Source organism: Meleagris gallopavo, chromosome 1, assembly GCF_905368555.1.
Source record: "Meleagris gallopavo chromosome 1, MGAL_WU_HG_1.1, whole genome shotgun sequence".
In the NCBI taxonomy this organism is placed as follows: Eukaryota; Metazoa; Chordata; class Aves; order Galliformes; family Phasianidae; genus Meleagris; species Meleagris gallopavo.
In genome coordinates, this window is record NC_139404.1 from 51,437,713 (window position 1) to 51,460,151 (window position 22,439).

The 22,439-nt window shown below is 48.4% G+C and overlaps 1 protein-coding gene across 2 annotated transcripts; it reads right to left on the reverse strand.

Annotated features, from left to right (window-relative positions):
* Positions 1-1,700: 1,700 nt before the first annotated feature.
* Positions 1,701-22,387, reverse strand: TOM1 (target of myb1 membrane trafficking protein). Of its 2 annotated transcripts, XM_085227403.1 has the most exons (16): positions 22,242-22,387; positions 15,246-15,330; positions 13,635-13,713; positions 13,341-13,490; positions 13,085-13,219; positions 12,625-12,771; positions 11,497-11,613; positions 10,873-11,006; positions 10,182-10,215; positions 9,518-9,626; positions 8,416-8,536; positions 5,647-5,722; positions 5,126-5,188; positions 3,451-3,510; positions 3,201-3,237; positions 1,701-3,103 (listed from the first exon to the last, which is right to left on the reverse strand). In XM_085227403.1, exons 1-16 carry the CDS (start codon positions 22,291-22,293, stop codon positions 2,955-2,957), a joined length of 1,548 nt encoding a protein of 515 aa, XP_085083529.1. In that variant the 5' UTR covers positions 22,294-22,387; the 3' UTR covers positions 1,701-2,954. The 2 variants fall into 2 exon arrangements, with proteins under 2 accessions (XP_085083529.1, XP_085083533.1); XM_085227407.1 differs by lacking the exon at positions 5,126-5,188.
* Positions 22,388-22,439: the final 52 nt, after the last annotated feature.

The following is a 22,439-nucleotide window of genomic DNA, read 5'->3' on the forward strand; positions in this document are numbered from 1 at the left end:
CACTCCTAAATCCCTGCTTCCTTGCTCAGGTTTTGCTGTTGCTGCCATGCACCTCCTTCTTGGTCACCTCCATTTCCTTGCTCCTGAGCACTGGAGCACCTACTTTTCTCCCTGCATTTTTGCATATTTGCCTGTCTTCCTTCCCTTCCCTTCCCTTCCCTTCCCTTCCCTTCCCTTCCCTTCCCTTCCCTTCCCTTCCCTTCCCTTCCCTTCCCTTCCCTTCCCTTCCCTTCCCTTCCCTTCCCTTCCCTTCCCTTCCCTTCCCTTCCCTTCCCTTCCCTTCCCTTCCCTTCCCTTCCCTTCCCTTCCCTTCCCTTCCCTTCCCTTCCCTACAGAAATGGAAGAGGCTTTATTCTCAATTGGGAAGGAAGAAGGAATCTTCTTGTCCCAAATAAGCTTTGAGGAAGTTTTGGCACAGTAGAGCAACATGAAAATCTTGTGGGGTGGGGTGGAGAACAGCCTTCCCAGTGAACCAGCAAGGGGTACTTCTGTGCTGATGTGTGAGATGATGTGGGAAATCAGAAGATCAATTTGTTTGCTGTTTTATAAAAATAAATTTCATGTACTATTTGAATTGCTTTTTGTTGTTTTTGTTTTGTTTTGCTTTGTTTTCTGCTTTGAAGAACATGATGCTGATATGCCAAGAAGTGCACAACCCAAACATCATGGAAATTCTCATGAGCTTTTAATATGTGCTTAATTTTTAGAGATAAAGAGCAAATCTGACCTAACACAGGGAAGTTCTGGCTTTTTTCAGTTTACATAAAAACAAGCACTACGGAACATGCGAAAGGTCTATTTGGGTCATGCTCTTGTTCCCAGGGTGGTTTTTAATCGATGCTTCAGCCTATGTGTGCACACAGCACTCACGTGCACACTCCGGAGGAGTCACCGTGTGAGGCTGTGCCAGGCTAAAAGTTGCGGCGTAATTCCTAGAATAAGGCACAACTTTGTTTGGTTCGGTCCTCTGCAGCGCAGCCTGCTCTAAGCGGGTCACTGCAAAGTGAGAGGGCTTCCTCTGCAGCTTGCAGAACTCAGGCAGCCAGCGTGTGAGGCACTACAGCCATCTGCTGGGAAAAATTAGCAAGTAGCCTTGTGGGTTGGTTTTTTTTGTGTGTGTGTTTTGTGTGTGTGTGTGTGTGTGTGTGTGTGTGTTTTTCCTCCAATGGAATCACAGGACCACAGAATCATTAAGGGTGGAGAAGACCGCTAAGGTCACCCAGTCCAACCATCAGCCCATCCCCACCATGCCCACTGACCACGTCTTTCAGTGCCACATGCACACAGTTCTGGAACACCCCCAGGGATGCGACTCCACCACTTAGAAGGGTTTTCCAAGCTCCCACCCAGTTTGACACCAGGTGATGGCACAGGGACAGCTGTGGATACCACAGAGCCCTTTCAGAGCAACTGTTTTTTGCATGTCTTTGAGTGATTTATGGATTGAGATGCGCATTTGGGTCTGGTCACAAGGCAGAAGGGGGATGGGAAGGAAGTAGCTCACTCTCTTGCTATTTTGGGATGGGTTGGAGCCACCTCCCCAGGAACCAGCACCTGCCTTGACTCACAGCACCCTCAGCCCCATGCCATGCCTCCTCTCAGCACCACTGTGCCCTCACTTGGAGAGCAAATGTGGCCACATGGCTGCATTCCTCTTCTCCCTTCCCCACGCCGGCACAGAGCACACGTGTTCCTTCAGCGGAGGTTCAAGAGTTTGCTCCTTTAATGTGCAATAAAAAAGTCAACTCTCCCACGTTCAACAGGAAATCCCATGAGCAGGAGCCCCAGGCTCGGCACCCATATCCCCAGCTGCCATACAGGATCAGGCACTGTGTGTAGTTGCTCAGAAGGGGTTTTCTCCCCCAAGTGCAAGTCGCTCCTGGCTGCTGCAGGGCAGCTTTGATGTTGCGAGATGACTGATGTCTCGCTTCTCCTCTTGCGCTCACCAGTTTGAACAAGCTTTCCCAGCAACCGCATGCTCCAACCACTGTAACAGTGCCTATGAGGGCCTCCTGCTTTAGGGAACACAGCTCTCTGCCACAGCACACAAGAAGTCAACAGCTGTTAGCTGGATCTGAGGCTAAGAGATCCCCCCTGCATCACAGCGGGATGTGGTGGAAGGCATCAGTGGAAGCAAGATGGAGGCAGGGTCGTATTGGGGAAAGAAGGAAGGAAAGGATAGTAATAGGGGAATTAAATTAACTGCAAAGAGTTTGCTGAAGGCACATCCTAACCCACAGCAGACAGCCCCTTCAGCCTGCAGGCTGTGTACCACTTGCAGCTCAAGGCTTGCGTGCTGCCGGGGGCTTTGGTAGCTTGGCTGGCATGCAAAGAAAACAAGGGCTGTGGGTAGGATTCCAGATAAACTGATGAGTAGGAAAGGAAGAGAAGGGGTTGTGAGTGAGGTGCTGCATACCACAAGCACTTGTGCAAGAAAAACTAGAGCAATAGGGCTCCACTGCCATTAGTGTTTTTCCTCCGCCACCTGTAACGTGTCGTACCACCTTTGCTTTCCAGGCTAACAGTGGCAGGCAGAGGGCTGGAGGCCCACATCTAGAGAGGGAGCTAGGAAAGAGGCAGGCAGGCATGATTTCAGCAGCAGGCTGCAGGCTCTCCTCTTTCTTGGGCAAGATCTCTGATTGACTCACTGGAGAGGAGGATGGGGAGTTTCTGCTTTACCAACACCATACCAAAAAAAACGCCCACTGAACTCCCATGTTCTCTAGCAGCTATGAAAACCCTCCTCACAAGCCTATTGTGTGACACAGAATGTCCCTGAACACAACAATGATTATCTGAAATCTGAAAGCAGCTTTAAAATAAAAACAACTCAAAAAGAAAACAGGAAAAGAGTGGAGGAAGGGGATAGAGTCCTTCCCCTGCTGGCCCCTGATTGGAGGCGAGCAAAACAGCACACACAGCCTCTTGCTCCACAGCACACCACTCAGTCGTGTTCACAAGGCAAACATAGCATCATCTTCTTTTGCTTGCTTCTGATGACGGCTGGCAGTAGCAGGGGAGACGGATGTCCCTGCTGAAGAGCTGGACAAAGAGGGCAGTCGGTCCGCAACTTTTGCTCGTTCTTCCAGAAACTTGTCAAACTCTGGGGCAAAAGCAGAGCGGAGCATTAACAAGGAGGGGGGTTTGTGGAAAAGCCAAAGTGCTACCAGCTGGAAAAGCCGTTTGCGGGTGACTCTTACCTTCGCTGGTGACACCTTTTCCATCCTCTGACTCTCCCTGGAGAAGGAGAAGGGCGTGATTAGAGGCTTTTTATACTGATAAGGTAGCCCAGATCCTGTGTCCTCAGCTTTTCCTGTCCTGGTCCTTCCAAGCAGCCTGTACCACACACACAGCAGTGCCAGTGCTGTTGTACACTGCCCAAGATCCAACCTCCCAGGCAACTCTGACAGCACCACTGCTTACAGTACAGCTAAGCAGCCCTTCACTTACCACGTCAGTAGACAGCCACTTTTCTATGTCTTCCATGAAATTTGCCTGGGGAACTGGCACCTGGGACAGAGGAAAGAAAGGCTGAGAGAATGTCCTTGAAACCCACTCTGCAAAAGGAAAGCCCAATCCAAAATCTAACCCTCTTGCCCCATCACTCAGTCAGTTCAAGCCCTTCAAAATCCCACCATTGTCACTGCAAAGCTCTCCCTGCTGCCAATGGTTCACCTCCTTCCTCTGCCCCCTCTACACCCAGGCATGCATAATTTCCAGGATACATGACATTAAAAGCATCTGGGGTTTGGGAATTGACTTTGGGATATTAACACAAGATGAGGCTTTGGTAAGGACCCACAAGAAGGAAGTTGGCTGCTTGTGTGAGGAAGCCAGTGAACAGGAGAACATGCTTTACTCCACACCACCTCCCTTCCACAAAACAGTGACAGTCTGATGTCAAAGTCTGTGGTGCTTAAGATAACAAATGTTTGATGCCATACGGAGGGAGAAGGGCCAAGAATTGATTCCCTGGTAGGATCATGGAGCAAGGCAGTCTCTGACATCACACCAAACTACAGACACGAATCAATCAAAGATAAAGTCCTCTACAATTAAATCGTAATTAAAATTAAAGTAAGGAAAAGACTTAGCCCAGAAGACTTTACATCCTGGCCAATTTAAGAAGCAGAGATACCTTTTTAATGAACAGATATATCCTTGACAGAAAGCAAGACCAATTCAAACCCCCAGATCCCTTTCTCCAGTCATGAGCTCCTGAACAAAGCTGAGCAGCTAGAAGCTTCGCAAGCAGAAGTGCCAGAGAGTGTGTGTAGGAGGAACTTATTAGTCTCCTCATATGAATAACTCCCTCACCCTCAGAAAATGGCAAGATCAAGAGAAAAAGCAATCCCTTCTCACCAAGGACAGGCAGACTTCCCCAAACCAGGTAGCAGACTCAGACAGTTACCCCAGTGGGCAGATGTATGAGTGGGGATGGAAGAGGATGTATAAAATTATAGAAGTTTCAAAGTGAAGTGGCTTTGTCTACCCAGAGAGGAACTCTGGGTAGTGCATTCAAGCTGACAGGAGAGCTTGTGGGGAAACTTCCTAGAGCAGACATAAGTCAGGCAGTGCCCATTTTAGGAAGAAAGGCTAGCAAACTTCGCACCTGGGACACTGTCCAAACCTCAGCATGCCTGAGGGGATGCAAATGCAGGAATTCCTGCTGCCAAAAGACCAAATTTGAAAGCCTGAACACTTTATCTTCAGGAGAAGGCCTCCAATGTGATAAAAGCCAGAATATGTTATCTTCCAAATGTGGCAGCTCGTGCTAGGCAGGAGAAGCTGCAAAGGGAATGAACAGCTGTAGCCTTCCTTATACCACTGTTTCATGCCTTTGACCCAGATATCCACCCTGTTACAGGCCAGTCTTTGTACGGTCCATGCTCTTTTGGCCTCAGAACTTCTGGGATTTTTCCCTACTGACATATTTGAGGGAGGACTGACACTGCCTACTTCCTTCCCAACCCTGGTCTCTATAACTGGCCTGGACCAGGGTTGCTCCATTTCAGTTTGCAGTCTCTCCTGATGCCTGCAGTGCATCCACATATGCTGTGCCACTGCCACTTGCAACCCAGCAGCCCCAGCCTCCTTTCTCCCTACTGATGCTCCACCATCTCACCATTCCTTGCCGCTTCATCCAGTTAGTCAGCTGGGCTCCATCACTGGAGGCATTAGACTCCTCCTAGTCGAGAGAGAGTCTGTACTGAACGCTGTTGTTGCAGAAGGTTAGGGAAAAGGGAGGCAGTGGGTTTAGGGTTGTGGAAAGTGCACACTGTTACTGGTGGCCCACTTCTCTGACTGCAGAGAGGAGGCAAATGGACTTGGAAAGCTACTGAAGTGTAATAAACCGTATTTCCAAGTGGTTATTTCCTGCAGATGTAAGAAGGCCATCCTATGCCTGTCTGAGTCAAGTTCAGACTTGTCACATTTCCCCACCTCTGGGTTGTAAATAATGAGGTATAGAGTCCAGATAGTAAACGCAGGTTGGTAGAGCTTAGGAGTTATTATCAGTTATGTTAAATGCTTGATTTTATTTATTTATTTTTTTCTTTTCCAAAAAGGCAGCAAGTTTACTGTGTTGGTGAGCAAGGAGGATACTCCCACTCCTGGTCACACATTAAAGGCTCTGTAGCCACTTACCGCTCCTGTGTTCTGCTGCCGGGCATCCAGGGCACCAGCAAGTCCTCTGGTGGCTTGGGGATCTTCGTACTTTACCCTGAAAGCATGAAGTTAGATAATACACAGGTTGATATAATGTCTGTGAGTGAAGATTGGGAAGTTCTAAATATATACTCACGGCTGCTGACTGCACAACTTTTCATCTCTCACCATTCTCCTCCCAAGAGCTTCTAGAAAGGTGTACAAAACTCCTACTAAAGAAGAATGCAACCCACCATAAAACAGACTAATCTACTCACTGCAACATCACTATGGATACCAGAGGACAGCTCTGGCACTTGACAAGGAGATGACAAGGCATCATCTAAAAACAACTGTCCAGCAGACTAAAACTCAGTCTTACAGTGCTAGGTGCATCTAACATGACACTGATCTTTCCTGGGCTTGACTACAGAAGAGAGATAACTAACACAGACTGCACAGTAGATCACAGTTGCTATAGAATTGATTTGAGCAACAAAGCCCCTATATTACTCATATATCTTCACAGCAGAAACACATCTCAAAATCCCATCTCTAACCAGCACAACTCAAGAACTGATGGTGGCAGAGACTCATAGGCTTATACCATGTGGGAGGTTAAGCTGGATGATCAGAAAAGCCTGATGTTGCTTCAGAGTCTCCAAACGACCCATTAGAGCAAGCTCTTTCTACACACAGACAAGTCTCACCCAGCATCTCCTTTATCCCATTTCTGTGTCCCCTCCAGGCTGCTACCACACACGCCAATGCCATGCTTCACCATCTGATCCACGCAGACTGAGGAAAACAATCCATCCATGCTAGGAGAATGAAGCCTCTCCCAGAAGCTCTCCTCAGGTTTCCCCTCCAGCCAGGCCCCTTCTTGCAGTTGTAGCAGATCATCATGTGGAGCTGTTTTTGTTGGAGGCTGAGGGCTTGGGCCACCGTTGATCAAACTTCTCAAAAAAGTGCTCATCAGTGAAGGGGCCGCTGTGGATAATGGCATCAAGGATGAAGTACAGCACCACTATCATGCCACTGATGAGGAAGAACGGCAGGAAAGGCTTGAGGTGTTTCAAGCACTGCTTCGCTGAGACACCCATGAAGCATCAGGAATCAGGAACAGACCTTAGCTGCCTTGTTTGTGTCTTCTGCCAGCACATCCTGCCTGGGAGCAGCACAGAAGTGGGTCTGTTCAGGGAGAGGGAAATACTGAGAGCAGAGGGTGCTAAGTGAAATGGGAAACCTGAGCCAGTGAGAATAGAGACTACCTGGCAGGGCAGCAAGTGCAAGCAGATGGAGGGCAGTGAGGAATAAATAGAAGACGCCTCATTACCGCAAAGATCACAAGCCTCAGTCCGTTAAGGATTGCGCCACATTGGAGAGGATATGATTCCACCCCTGCCCAACTGTTCCTCAGCCTCTAGTACTGAGCACATACCAGCAGCTTGGGTTTCAGAGAGGCTGTTGGCACCAGTGTTTCTGTCCCATCCTGAGGCATCACACCCTGTGGTGTGTTGGGAGTACCCTTCATGCAGCCTGAGGAACTCTGCACATGGGTTCTCAGCCCTGACTGAAGTGGTTCTGAGCTGCAAATGTTGGCAGTCATGTTCAGGCTGAGCCCAAAACAGCCATGCGTGTTCAATCACTGCTTCCCAACAGCCTAATGTGCTCACTAATGTAGCCCATCAGTGTAGTGCCCTGAAGGGTGCTGTGGACTGGAGACAGTACAGAGGACAGTCAATGAGGCAGGAGCAGAATCCCTTCCTAGCAAAGCCTGCGAGGGCAATCAGTATGGGGAGCTCAGTGCTTGGACAAGATGACCAGGAATAAATTGTGTGCTGTCCATGGGTTACTAGATGCAAACTGAGGCAAGAGAGTCATCTTTATGAGATGTTAACTTGCCACTATCCAGCTGCAGAGAAAGGCACTCCAGTGGATGGAGATCAGGAGCACAGGTCTCTGAGGGCTGGATGCAACCATAAGCCTATGGACTCTACTGTTTGGTAACCTATGAAGAACATTCGGTGATTCTGACAGGTGAAACAGAGTATGATTGTCAAGTCTGTCAAGTCAAAAGGATCCTGTCAGCACAGCTCTCGTTGGCTCTTCCCAGTTAAAGGATTCAGAAAATTCACTCTTTGAAGAAGAGAAGAGACCTCTTTAATGTAGACAATGTGTAGAGACAGTACTATGAGATCCAATTCTTAACTGCTTTACATCAGGAGGTCTCAACCACACAATAGAGGAAGAAAAACCAGTCCCACTTAACAAGAGGGAAGCTGAAGCCTAGATCAATGCCCTGCCTTGCAAACCACAATGGATTGTGCACTTTCTGCACTCCTGCTGAATAGTCTGTCCATCAGACTCCACTGATATTGAACCAAGTTCAATATCAGCCCAGTCAGTTCCACAAAAGAACTCATAATTTCAGAGATAAACAAGAAAACTGAGCCAGTCCCATTCTGCACCTTTATCTCTGACGCTGAGCCTTGCCACCACATAAAGCACTGCAATGTCCATTGGTGAAGGATGTGTATAGAGAGACCACTTTCTTTTCCACTTGACCAGGAGAACACTGTGAAGGGGGGACAATGGCAGCAGGGGAGAACGCCAGGAACTATAGAAGACATCCTACAAGCACTGTGCGTGGGAAGAGTGCATTTCTGTTTCACCCTACTGCCTCCCACAAACTTGCTGGCTGGGATCACAACTCCAATTCCCCCGCAACCTCCCCACTTGGAAGAAGGCAAGCAGAGGGGCACTCACTCTCTGCGTTGCTCAGCCAGCGAGCTGCCACGTGTCACAGCAAACATGTCAAACTCTTCCTCCAGCTTGCCAGAGGTGTCGAGGGACTGCAGCCCTGCACTCACGCTCCTCGAGCCCAGGGCTATGGGAAAGAAAAGAGAGTGAGCAAGCAGCATGGAGACATGAATGGAGGGCCATGGGCTTGGAGGTGCTAAGTGGAAGGCTAACATTCAAACAGGTTAAACTGCTCCAGGCCCACTAATCGATTCTGCCCCTCAGAAGCAGCACAGTGGATCAGTGTAATGGGTGATGTGACAGAATCAGTTTCTTCTCCTACTCAGCAGATATTTTTAGCTTAGTCTCTGGCAGCAGCAGGAGCAATTTACTGCACTGATTCTGAAGGGCAGATGTTCCTGATCATTTAACACAGGGAATTGCTCTATAACCCGTGGAAGAGGATAACCTGTGTTATTCACTGGAGTGGATTTTCAGGAATCAAGTACCACCTGAAAAACTCTGACCTGAAAAATATTTCTACTGGCTTGTTTGTAAATACAGTATTGTTAGTTTTCTTCAACTGCATCCAAGTTGTATTGAGCATGCTCACACTCAGTGAGAGCTTCAGGCATGACTTTGTAGACTGTTCGTATGTCCTGAATACCCCTCAGGATCCCTCAAGCTTTCTGACAGCCTGTCAAGATCTGGGTCTTGAGCCCAAAATGCTCATGGCTGCCTTTGCAGTACAGTTCAGTGGCTTTTCTTCTTCCAGACCTTGGTGGTCAGCCTGACACCACATGGCAAGAGAAACAACTGCACTGTTACTAGGGATAGGAGGGAGTGCAACTTTCTTCCCTGCTGGCAAGCCTGGTTCTCAGCCAGAAGCTAGAACTGAGGTCCTTCCATAAGAAGGTCCACCTCCTGCACAATCTGAGGTGTTAATATTGAGACATGTGCTTGCATCTCTTGGCATGCACGGGTTTCTCCATTAGTTTATTATTTGACAATATACTCAATTTGTCTAGGCTACTTTATGAATATGGCTAAATTGGTAACTGAAGTGCATTACAGGTTTCTTACAGCAGCACAGGAGAAAGACTGAGGAGAATACTGCGTGGCAACATACTCATTCCAGCCAGCTGAGAGGAGAGGTTGTTGGTGACTTCAGGTTGTCTCACTACAGACGGAGTACTGGGTCTCAGGTCAATCAAGTTATTCTCTGCCTCACTTGGTGCCTTTGGAGAAAAAAAAAACGGATGATAGTGAAGAATTTGTGAGGTTTGGACACTTTGATTTCCCAGTCCTAGCTTATTAACACTGAAAAGGGAAGCCCTACTGTACCCATTGAAAGATATCAACTGGGGAGCCTGTCCCTGGGAGAAGTGGGACAATGATGAGAGAACTGGCTGGGAACAGGGCAGAATACATCTTGGTACCCAAGTCCCAGCTCTGCTGGGATGTCAGTAGGTTAGGTGCTGGCTCAGACAACAGGCCAGTGATGATACAAGGAGGCTCATTTGAGAAATGTTCATGCTCAAAACCCAGAAACCACATCTACTACTAGTCTGTCCTTATTCTTTGGGTGAGGGGAATGGGCCTACTTCTAGGAAAGTCTAGCAATGGGAAATGGAGTATCCTACACACTGATGAGGTCTGGTGTGTCTGGGCTGGGAGAGAAAAGCCTATAGCTTGCAAGTGAGGCAGTCTGAATCTCTTTTCAGCTCAGCAAGACATCACAGGTTGTGCAGGATGCAAACTGAGCCATACAAAAGGCAGTAGCTTTGAATTACCTTAACAGGCTGTCCTGTCCGAACACGCTCGAACCTGCAAGGAAGATGACAGGATGCAACAGGATGCATTTCAGTAGTGTGGACTAATTCACCCTCGGCCCAAGAGATTTCTCAGTAAGGCTTGGCATAGCCTGCCCCTTTCTACATACTAGAAAAGGGGGACCATGTTAAGGGCCCAATTTCTCCCCTACACAGAAGGTACCACAAAAGGGCCCTCAGAGTTGATGTCTCCAAAGACATGTCTCCAAAGACGTGACATAAGAAAGCTTCTTGTGACACTTCAAAGCTACTACTAATCAAAATAGTTCAAACCTAGCTCTCCTACACAGAGGAGACCAAATTCTCTTCACCCTGTAGAAGAGAGGAGTTTGGTGAAATGGAGGACAAAAACAGGTGATGATTCTACCTAGTCTTTTCTATGTCTGTCTGCCTCAGAGCTAGAAAGCCAGCTCTTTTCATGCAGTCCCTTCCTTCTTCTCGGTTATGTTTATATTCTATCAGCAACAAACACAGTGTATTGAAGGGGCATGGATAAGTCAGCAAGATCTGAGGACTGGCTCTTCTTTCTAAGATGGGTAATACAGGCTGACACACCTTGAGCATTACATTCATGGGCAGATCAAAAGATGGGATAGACTACCAAAGGGCAGTCAACTCTTGTGGAAGAGCAGAGCAGGGAGGAGAGAGGTACCTTTCATGGCGTAGAAACACATTGTTGAGGTTGTCATTGATGAGGAGTAGCTCCTCAGTGAGCTGCTCATGCTGGACACGGGGAATCAGCTCTAGCACACGCTGCTGCATGGCTCTGCATGTCCGATTCAGCTCCTGCTCATAGCAAGAAAAGTTACCACAAAAGTCAGGCTCAGGCTGAGTACTTGCAGATTTGGAAGTGTGAATGCATTAGACTCCAGAGCCGACTGGTGTCTATCAGCAAGTGTAGAGGAAGAAAAGAAGTTGGTATGAGACATAAACCAAGTCTGGGATTTATAGTTACTAGTTTTCTCTATCTTTGCAATAATTGCATACCACTTCCTTAACATATTATTCAGGAATAAAGGCCCTCAGGGATTACAGGTCTTTGTGTGAGATGACTCCAGCCTCAACAGGGCAAATTCCCTTGGCCACTGAAACTCCACAACCCCCATGCCTCCTTTATCCCATCACTCCCTGAGAAGTCCCACAATGAACTGTTTCAGTGCAATTGTTCCTCATGCCTGGCACGTATAATGTCTCAGTTCATCAACTCATTGCTAAGCTAAATTGAGCTCCATGTGCCAGCCCTCTGTCCCACCAGTAAGTGCCTCATGTTCCTTACTTGCAACAGCTCCAAGTCAGATGTCTCAGCCTGGGATGGCACCAGCTCTGTCAGCATCTCTGACATGACCTTCACATTCCCATTCACCACTTCCAGCTCACTGCGTAGCTTCTTGATCTGCAGAAGGGAGTGAAAGTGACTGCTTATCCTGTGAAGGCCAGGGGATAGCTGAGGTAGCTGTGAAGGGCTGTGCACAGTGTGGATGCATTCACAAAGCTGAAGGGAAAAGCCACTGGAGAACTCATTTGTCACTGCTCAGTTTGGTTCCCAGGAGCTCTCAGCAGAAGGAAGCCTTATTACTTACCATCAAATTCACTTGCTGGTAAAAGATGCCAGGCTCTCACTGGGGACCTTTGCCACTATACCTAACCTTGATTTTTAATAACCAGCAAGGGCTGCTGTTACGATTCAATCTCATCCCAGCTAGCAGCTCCTCTGTGGCAGCCACTCACATGATTTCATTTCAGAGGCAGCAGATTGGAAAAAATGAATTCCCATTCAGAAGGTGAGTCTGGTCTAAGAGTGCAGTTGAAGCTTTTTCTCTCTCGTTTCAGAGGCTACCAATGAGCTCCTTGAGAACAGTTTCTACCCTCTGTTCTGCAAGGGGAGGCAACCTACTAGCAGCTGGAGAATTGATGCTGAACTTGGTATCTTAAGTCAGGGTGAGGAAGGAGAAAAGAGGATGAAGAAACAACTGAGAAAGCCCTGGTCTCTGCAAGCTGCATAGCCAGTTAGGATTGATTCGTATGGAGTCTCTTGTGAGGCAAGATAAACTAAGATGGTACAGAGGCAGATCTACAGAGCAAAATTCTCCTCCACTGCACTACAAAGACCTCGCTCAAAGCCTGTAGGTCTCAGCTCCTCACTTCCCTACAGCCTGGAGATCCTCCCAGTAGCTGCAAGCAGCCCTGTCTTAGGGAAACGTAACCACTCTATGTTTGTGGTATCCTAGTTCATCACTGTGACCATGATGGAGAAAATCCCTGAAGGATGACGCTTTGGAACAGCTCCTAAAGGACCTAGGCTGGGGAAGGAGCAGGACAGCAGTCTCAGAACAGCTGTGAACAGTGAAACAGATCCCAAGTGGAGGGACAGCCAGCAGCAGCAGAGGGTATGTGTCCAACTCACCTGCTCTTGTGTGGGTGTGATGGGTGCATTGCTGGAAGTGTCTCTCCCAGAGGGCAGGGTGACAGGGTGGAGGATGGACTCCATCTGCTGAGGGGAGTTGACCGCAGGTGAGTTCTGTCCAGACTGGGAGTTGGAGCTGTACACAGACTATGGACAGAGGTGGGAACAGCGGCAGAGATGTTAGACACTCACAGCTGACAGGATAGTACAATTATGAAAGAAATGTTAATGTCAAGTCCCCATCTGCTTTCAGTTAGTCTTCCAACTTCTCTGCCTCACCTCCCTCAAAGCTCTTAACCTGCAGCTGTAAGTCACTTTATCCACCATGGCCTTGCAAGAGACCCTCCTGCAGCTTCTCACTCCCCACTTCCTCTAATTGCAATCCAGAGCTACTGTAGCACCCTCACAGCTCCAGAACAGCAGCAGTACACCTCCCTTCTCCTCAGAAATGCTTCCATACCCTCCGTGGTGTGTGGATGGGTGACAGCATGTCCAGATCAGTCATGGGAAACTCAAGGCCTTTCCGTCTAAGGTCTTCATAGACAGCAACAACACCAGTTAAGTCCGGTGAGCTGCGGAAAGCATCTGCCCAGGACTAGGGAGAAGGAGATAACCATTTACATCATCATTTACATAATTTACAGTACACTAATATACAAATACCTAAAGACAATCGGTCCCTTCACTGGTGCAGATGCTCATTCTTTTTGGCTCACCTGGATGAGGGTCAGCACCTTGTCGTGTACTATGGCAGGTGGGTTATTCTTCGGCAGGATTGTTCTCACCAGGACACTTTCTACAAAGTCCTGGCTGGCTACAAGGATATGGAAGCGATGGCCGCAGTTTTTGACACATGTCTCCAAGACCTGTGAAGGCAAAGAAGCATTAGCTACAATCTTTTCTGCCTGCATATATTAGCCTTGTTGTCTTTGGGTGCCCAAGTTTTTGCACTCGGGGACTCAGCTTTACAGCAAGAATCACGGAACCAAGAAAGAATAGTGACCACTCACTGTCAAAGCCAGCATAACTTCATGGAAATTCTTATTCCCTACAATTCTCTTCTTTATGGCTCGGAAGGCATCTTTGGGCCTGCAGGAAAAAGCAAATGGAGAAAGATCATCAGAAGGGTGAGACCCACCTAGGCAGAAGCAAAGCAAAACAGCCACTGACATCCAGAATCTTGCACTCAATAGGTGATCTTCCCCATCACATCTTCAGTGCATCTTGAAGCAATGACTGATAAAGCAGTTTTTGCCTTTAGTTCTGTAGGAGGAGCTAGGTCCTGCTGCTGCTGAGCATTGGTGCTGAAAACTGGAGGCTTTTGTGCTGATGTTTGCAACAATCCAAGGTGTACAGACAAAATAGAGAGTAAAAGCAACACTAGAAATGTACTGCTTGGGGTAAAGCAAAATCCCATGGCAGTGACAATGCAGACAAGAACACAAAAAGCTTGGCATAGGACAGAGGAGAAGCAATCCTTGTAATGTTTAGAAAGAAACTGTTAAACTTTTCCCTGGAGGAAAGGAGGCTAAAAAGAAGTTTGGGAGATGCAGTGGCAAATCTTGCACATATGGCAGCATAGCAGGACAACTGTGGTCTTGTGAGAGGGCACAAAAGAACTAACATGCTCCAGTAGAGCAGGGGAAGAAAGGCTGGGCTGGAAGAACAGCAGCACTGGAAGACAAGAATGAGATGGAGACACCAAGAAAATGAGGAAGCACCTGGAGGCCCATGGGGCAGCAAAGCTGCAATAGATGGGCATTAGCAGGAGAGTGGGAGAGACAGCTGTGCTAGCAGCAGTCCAGAAATGAAACACAAAGTGGTAACAGCTTGGGACTGAGAACTGTTGGCAAAGACAGGCATATTTGTACCACGGGGAAAGCAGGGAAGGTGTGACAGATCTGTAAGAAAAGATGTTTGACTTTATTTCCATACAACTGTGAAGTTTCAAACTGAGCTTGCTATCTATCAGCCTCCCTGTGAGGTGGGACAGCAGGAGTGAAACCTACATTTTTCATTCCATGTATCACCTTCTTTTTTACATGCTGTTCTTGACATCTCCAATGTGAGATGGAGCAGACCCCCTAGGATTCACTGGCAAATCCCCAGCTCCAGAGTTAACATTTGGCAGATTTCTAACATCCCTTCTCAGGGGGGAATGCCCACATTTGTGCATGTCAGAGTGACTGTATATGAAAATAACTGAGAACAAACCCCAGCAGGACTTGCCTGAGATTTTCCTCTCTTCTCAGTCATTGACCTGAAGACTTTTACATTCCCAGTGGAGAGAGAGGGATAAGGAAGAGGAATAAATGAAAGTCAAAGAATTGCAAATGTGTCTTTGGGAGATGGGAGGCAGCCTGGTTTGAATCAAGATTTCTCTGGGGACCCCGTAGGCCTGTTTGAATGGCTCCTTGTGCTCATGAAGATCACAGGGAAGCATCTAACAGATGCTCTGACAGCTCTGCTCTGTCTCTAGATGTCCCTCAGAGTCTCATCTAGGGGACCGCTGGGCAGCCCAGCTTATTGCCTCCACCACTGCATGCTGCCATTGCAGCGTATGGATACTGTTACAGGAAGAGTGCTGGGACCTGCTGCTGAACCTTTGCCAGCTCCCTTACCCTTCTTCAGTCTCATTAATGATGTCACAGATCTCCATGTTGAGAGACCAGTCCTCGCCCCGCAAGGATCCATCAGTAGCTCTCTCTGAAAAACAGAAACCAAGAGAGGATAAAGCTAAGAGATGCTCTGGCACTCTCAAGGGCTGCTCTTCAGCTGTGACCCTGGATTCCACCGTAACATTTAACAACGTGAATCAAGGTGCAAAGCCTGAGCCACCAAGTGCTTCCCACTAGGTGTCACCACCACAAAGCACATTGCTGGCTGGTGTTGGGATGGGCAGTTGCACAGCTTTGCCCACATCACCCACGCTGCACACTCACAAACACACACTGCATGATCTCTGGTGTCCTACACACAAAGGGAGAGGGCCTCAGTGGAAAACAAATGACTTCAGCTGCACAACTGAAGAAAAGGGGGATTATTTGCTTTGTTGCTGCAGGGTCAGCAAAGGAAACCATGAGTTTGGCCTGCTCATGCTGACATGTATCTAATGCCATCGGCTTTCTTTTATTTGGATCAAATTAAGAAAACAAATGAATTAGCCCCCCAATTTTTACAAGTCCTATAAAAACAAATAAGCAAGCAAAACCTAAAAAAAAACAAGACTTGTTTAACATTTGCATCTCTTGCCTGAATTTCGGGCCTGTGGGGAATATTGACAGACAAGGACTGTGGGCTGAAGTCATGTTCCAGCTTTGATTGTGTCCCCTTTAATTAGGAATTCCTCAGTCAGCCTTGATGTTATTCAAGGCAGAGATTTGGGCAACACACAACTATTAGTGAGATCACCAGTGCCTCCACCCTGTAATCAGCTACGTCTCACCCCAACCACATTGGCTGAGTGATGCCTTTAGGGTCACCACCACTGGGTGGGGGAAACAACTGCTAGTGGGTAGGCAGAACCAGGCACTCTCCAGACCACTGGGAAATGCAGAGATACGGCAGATGGCAAATAGTGCAAGAGAACCTTCTTTCCAAGCTTTCCCATCCTATAAAATGCCTGATTTAGTAGTGGAGCAAGGCAAATAAAACTAGCCAGACCAGTTTAGCACCTATCAGGTGCTCTTCAGGAGAACTGGGACCCAGCTTCCTTACAGGGACCAGCTTACTTAGACACTTAGAGGAGTGCCTGCTTTTTCAGAACTGCTGTCACTGCATCATCTGGAGCTGGCCCTTGCTGTTGTGGGTCCTCTGCCCTTCAGAGGGAGCCTCCTCTGCAACCCAAATAGCTAACGATCCCTCTGTGGGACTAAAATGAAATGCCTGCTATGCAAGTGATAATGATAGGGGCCATAACATTGGAAAAATGTTTCTAACTCGTGCCTGGGTAAGCAGATCCTTCATGTTTTGGAATGCCCTGTTTTAAGGATCAGACAGCGAGTTACTCACAGCACTCTGCAATACACCCTCTCTTGTACACGTCCCTCCCACAGGTTACACACCGCAGCATGAAGCTACCTGTCCAAATGTCATTGAAATCCAGCTGCCACTTTTTTTCTTGGCTGCAAAACCTACTGATTGCACTGTAATTAGGTTGATTACATTGTGGCCACAACCTGATGGAAGAGGGCAAAGCAGTGAAGGAGAGCAGCAGAATGTTCTTAGTGCTTTTCTACCTTTCCAATGATTCTCTCCAGCTGTGGGACACCTCAGAACTGGCCCCGCTGGCAGATAGACTGCAGTGCAGGTTGATCTGATAGATTTGGTGCACTTGGTCATGAAGCCACACTTCACTGCTGCTTTCCTCCATGCTGAGGGTCACCTCCTGCTCAGGACATACCTTGGTTTATGTTCCAGCCTATCCAGAAGTTACTCTGTACTGCTTGTTGCCTCTGGCAATGAAACCCACAAATCAATCTCTTTTTTTTTTTTTTTCCTACCAAAAGGAAGTCCACATCCAACCTACTCAGCCCTGAAAAAAAAACACTGCACATGAAAAGAAAAAAACACAACTCAGGAATAGAGTTGAGCGTGCTGGGAAGCTCTAAGCTACAGAAGAAACCAGGGATTAAGCAAAAACAGAACCTAAACATCAAATCTCTGCTGTTCAAAAATCTCCCCAAGCCTCCTCATCTTCACTTCTGCCTTACACAAATGTGAACTGAGTCTGCCAGCATCCCCCTCTTGCTTCCCTGCGCTTGGCACCACTCTGCAACTTGCTTTCTTGTCCCCTTTTCTTCCAAATGTGCTCACCCTGCCAAAGTTGAGGAGCAGGTTTGCTTTCCAGAAAGGAATGCAAACAAACCATGCACACTCCTTCACCTGGCTGGCTGGTACAGAAAGTAGGGATTCCTCAGAAGTGACATACACAGCCCGCAGTCACCCCACAGTGGGGCAGTGATCCTGTCACTGCCACCTTCCTTAGGAGGCTGGTGGGTGAAAAGCTGCAGGAAAGCAGCAAACCTGCCATAAATGCAATGTGAAGTCAGGAAATGCGCAGCTGGAATAGCAGAATTAGGGCATATGGAAAAAAGGAAGGTGATCACTTTGAATCTGCCCACTGAGATTAAGGCCCAGCCTCTCTGGCCTTGGGAGGGCTGGAGCTAATACCCTCTAAATCCTTGCTCCCACGTACCGAGGGACTGCCCAAGTCTAATAAGATGTGTTGGAGTTTTCTCTGAAAATCCTGAACTTTACCCTTTTACTAAAGCCTGCAGAAAGAAAGGAAACTAAGTACATTCATTAGCCACGTGAGAGATCAGAGCGGCTGGCCCTGTTTCATGAACTGTAATTAGCACATGAGCTGTCTGCCCCTTATAAAATCTGAGCCTGAGACGCTGACAAGTCCCTAAAAACAGTGAGGACAGGAGGCAGGGCCTGGCTGCCTGCTCAGCACTGCTTGGCTGGGCTTATCAGGCAGCTTTTATTCTGTGTGCTGGGAGCTGACCCTGGCCTGATGTAGGGCATGCCTCATGGGGAGGTTATCAGCTGGTCTGTAAATGCTGCCTTCTTCAAAGCCTGTAACCAAGACCATACAGTATGGAAGGGGCCCTCTGCAGGGCCGCTTCAAAGCCGTGTTGTTTTAGTGGCCAGACCAGCTTCCTGGGTGTGAAAGCACTGGGGTTTGACTGATGCTGATGTGCTGCCTTGCAAATTGCCCACCTCAACCCAGAATCACAGAGAGCTGTGGCATGAATCAAAACAAAGCACTGAATCTTCCTTTCTGGCATCTGATATACTTCTGATGACTGTAAGCTACTAATGCATCCAGTGCTGTAAGATAAGAAATTATTCTGAACTCAGCATAACTGATACGCTGGAGTAGCTCCTTGCATTGTGCCAGGTGTGAATTTCATGGCTTTATTTCCTTCCTTGATTTCTGTGGTGTGGCAGGGGAGGGCCCACCACTGGGCTGCTTAGTAGCCATTCCCGGCGGTACAGTCAGCAGCACAGTGACTTACAGGAGCCAGGGACAGACTCCAGCTCCTTTTCCTCCCCTTCAAATCCATAACAAGCCAGGTGGCATTGAGAAACCCTTTACCTGTGAAATGCTCTACTGTAGCATGTCAGAGACCAGTGCCCTGCTGCAAGTCAGACCCTTTGCCAGACTGCCTTTGGCACTCAGTCCTGCTGGCTTTAAATTCCTTGCAAAGCATTCTCACCAATTCCAACAAGTGTTTGAGAGCACTAGCCATTTGTTGCACAAGACAGCATAGGTTCAGCAGAAAGCAATCCAAACTTTCTCCCAAACTCCCTTCAATTCGTAATACCCTTTGGCCCAAATCAGCATCCTGTGGAAAGTCACCTCAAGAAGCCTCATGCTTTCACTTCTCGCAAGGAAACTTCAGTACCAGCAGGGCTCCCCTCTTCAGCCTTGCCCAACCTTTCTTCCAAAGACACAGGGGACAGCTTGCTCTCCAGAGAAAGCTGAGATATATCTCCAGTCCTAATTCGAGAATGGCGATGGACATGTACTTGATCTGCCACGATGCTTTGGGTATTTGCGTCTCTGAACTTATCCTTCTGTTCTTTCCCGTGAATCAGCTCGAAGTCTCGGGGATCAGAGAGCTCTTCAACAATTTCACAGCACAGAAGACAAGACTGGGCCTTGCTGAGAAGCACTACATTGCAGAAACCCAACAGGAAAGAGAATGCTATTAACAGCAGATGGTATCTGCTTCCCACCAGCTCCTAAAGACCAACTCGTAGAGGGTTTGGGATTTAAATAGCTGTGAGGCACATTCTGTTTTATCTGCTGCTCTCCCTCAACCATGAGTAGAGGCAATCTGCTCTCTCACTTGCTCTCTCTTGCCAGCCTCAATTTTCCTGGTTATCATGCTTAACCCATATCCCAAACATAAAAAACTCCCCTCCATCTCCGTATTACATTTTTACTTCTCTCCCTTGCCTTCTGCCCTCATTCACAGAAAAAAACTCTTTCCTTTTCAGTACTGCTATAATTATGAGCTATTCCAGACTTCAGGGTTCAGGAAAGAGCACTGTTCATTTCCTCTCTATTCTCTCACTCTGCCTTGTTACTATCAGAGCATCCTTGAAAGCAGGTTTTCCACTCTGACGTTTCTTTTAGCTCCTAGGTAGAGGCCAAGTGAATTGCCCTTTCATTGGTAGAACCCAAACTACAATGCTTTAGCACTCTTCAGAAATTTCTCCATTGGTTAGAAATACTTCATTTTTTTAAAGGCTGTATTCATCTTATTTAGGAAAAGAGATCACAGTCCAAAACCAGGACAAAGGGAAATTCTGTGATGAAATCTCAGGATTGGGAATAAAAAGGTGTAAACCTACTCCTCTGCAACTGATACTTTTTGTAAGAAATCACTGAGATTATCTGAGTGTATGTTTCCTTCTCAGCAAAACAAGTGGGGCTTGCTAGATTAACATTAATGAAGGAATTTGAGAACATCAATCTGCATCAGAGTACTTCCTTTTCATTCCATAGCCTTCATCTAAAGCTGTTTTATACTTCATAAGATGTATCAGGCATGCATCACTCTGACCAAGTAATTTACAAAAATGCAATATCAGCTTTCTGCAGACAGCCCGAAGCAGCAGCACCATGCAGGTTTGGTGATCAGGTTCACGGGCTCAGTGTGCAGCTGCCACAGACCTACCAAACAACTTCAGGTAAATCTTGTTTGCGTCTCAAATTAAAAAGGAAAGATAGCATTTATCTATGTCCCCGGGATGTTGTTAGGCAATGTTCAAAAGGAGAAAACGCTCGTATTTACAGCTGACAGCCCTTTTTAAGTCCTCCACACCTCAGTTCCTTTCTCATACATTGCAAATCCTCCACCCCTTTGGACTCCAATAACCCCAGCTAATGCCAATCATTAAGATTTTTCTGCTGTCGCACATCTAGTACTATGGACTCTAAGCTCCTGTTTGACAACACTCTTGAAACATTTTCCTCCTCTTCTTTGTTGTTGGTTTGTTGCTTGAAAATCCCTTATTTAAGAGAAGTAAAGCCCAGCAAGGAAACCACTTACATCTGGCTGCTCAGATAAACTGCTCAGAAGACCCATAGGGCACAAAGTACTCTATAACACCTAAAGATGATTTCAGTTTGCCTGGCCCCAGACACAACAATGTATCTGATACTCTCCTAGAATAATCAAAAAGGGCAGGAGACTGCATCTCCTGGGAAGCATGATGGAACACGTGACTGCCATCTGGGAAGGCATCAAATATCACGTAGAGCTGTTCTTTATTGAAAACCTTCCCTTGTTTGGGAAGATTAAAGTCAACCTTCCCCCAACTTGTAGTTGCATCTCACCAAGCTCACCACCCAATACTTGAGTTTCACATCACAGTGCCCACCGTTCCTTTGGACACTGATGTGTGCGTTTAAAGAAGTGCAGCAGCCTTCTCCTTTCCCACCTCACTCACAGCATGCTGTTCACCCCTGCAAACACATTGGACCAGGGGCTTCAGAGAAGAACAGCACAAAGATTTGCACAAGCAACCGAAAGCAAGACTGAGCTGCATAAACAAGAAATGGCCAAATTGCACAAGAATGGAGACATCAAGCAGGAAACACCAACCACATTTCTTCAAGCACAACCTGAAGGCATTTAGATGGTACAACATGAGAACAAAAGGATCTTTATTCCAAGTACTTTAAGAACTACATCTCTGCTTTGAGACCAGTGTAGCTGCTCATGGCCTTATTATTTCTCTTTGCTCCACTTTCTTGGGCTATTTTCTTCTGTGCTCAGCAATCTGTCTTGAGCACAGGGACTAAAACGCTTAATGCCTGCAAGCCTGAAAAGTCACCAAGTGGATACCACACTGATACCACTGCTAGAGCTGGGACTCTACCCTGTGATCCAGCCTTGGTGCCTGGCAGAGCCAGCAGGGCTCCCAGTCCACTGTGCAGGAAAGTCCAGTGCAGATAGCCACCCGCAGGGTGCTGCTAGGTGAGGATCCCACTAGACAAGCCATCAGACGGCAGGTCTCAGCCAGCCCAAAGTTCCCACCCCTGGGCAGCCCCAGCACTGTGCCAGCTGCCCCCCATGGCTCTGCCTCTTCAGGTAGTAAAAGGTGCCTTCCCGCCCAGAGCGCTGATAGGCCGCTGTGGCTGGAGCTCAGCCAATCAGCAGCCCCCGCAGGGTGGGTTCCCCGCGAAGCCCCCCAAGAAGTGCAGGCGAGAATGGCCCCGAGCCAATCACGGACTTCAGCGCCGCCAGGGGGCGTGGCTCGGACCACCGCTCCTCGGCCCCTTTAAGTGAGGAAACTTCGCCTCGCCACCTCAAGACCCCTCCACGCCCGGATTGGCTGGCGGCGTCGCCGACGGCGCCGCCGCAGGCTGCGCGTTCTCTATTGGTCGAATACGGCCGTCAGTCACAGCGGAGCTCCCCTCTAACAGGCCGCCTCCCTCCGCATCCCACCGCGAGGGCGGGGCCCGCCGCTTCTCGCAGGCAAGGGGTCCTGCGGGAGGACGGGCGGCCGGGCGCGGAGGCAGGCGCCCGCGGGGGGCGCGCGGGGGAGAGGGAACGGGGGCGCGCGCGGGGACGGCGCGAGGACGGGGGACTCACCGATACGCTGCCCCACGGGGGAGCTGAAGGGGTTCCCCAGCAGAAAGTCCATCGCGCCGCGATCAGCTGACTGTGCCGCCGCCGTTCACGTGACCGCGCGCCGGGCCGGGCCGGGGCGGGCCTCGCCGTGACGACAGCGGCCTCCGCCCGGCGCCGCCGCGGGGCTGAAGGACGGGGCCGGTAGTAACGTGCGCCGCA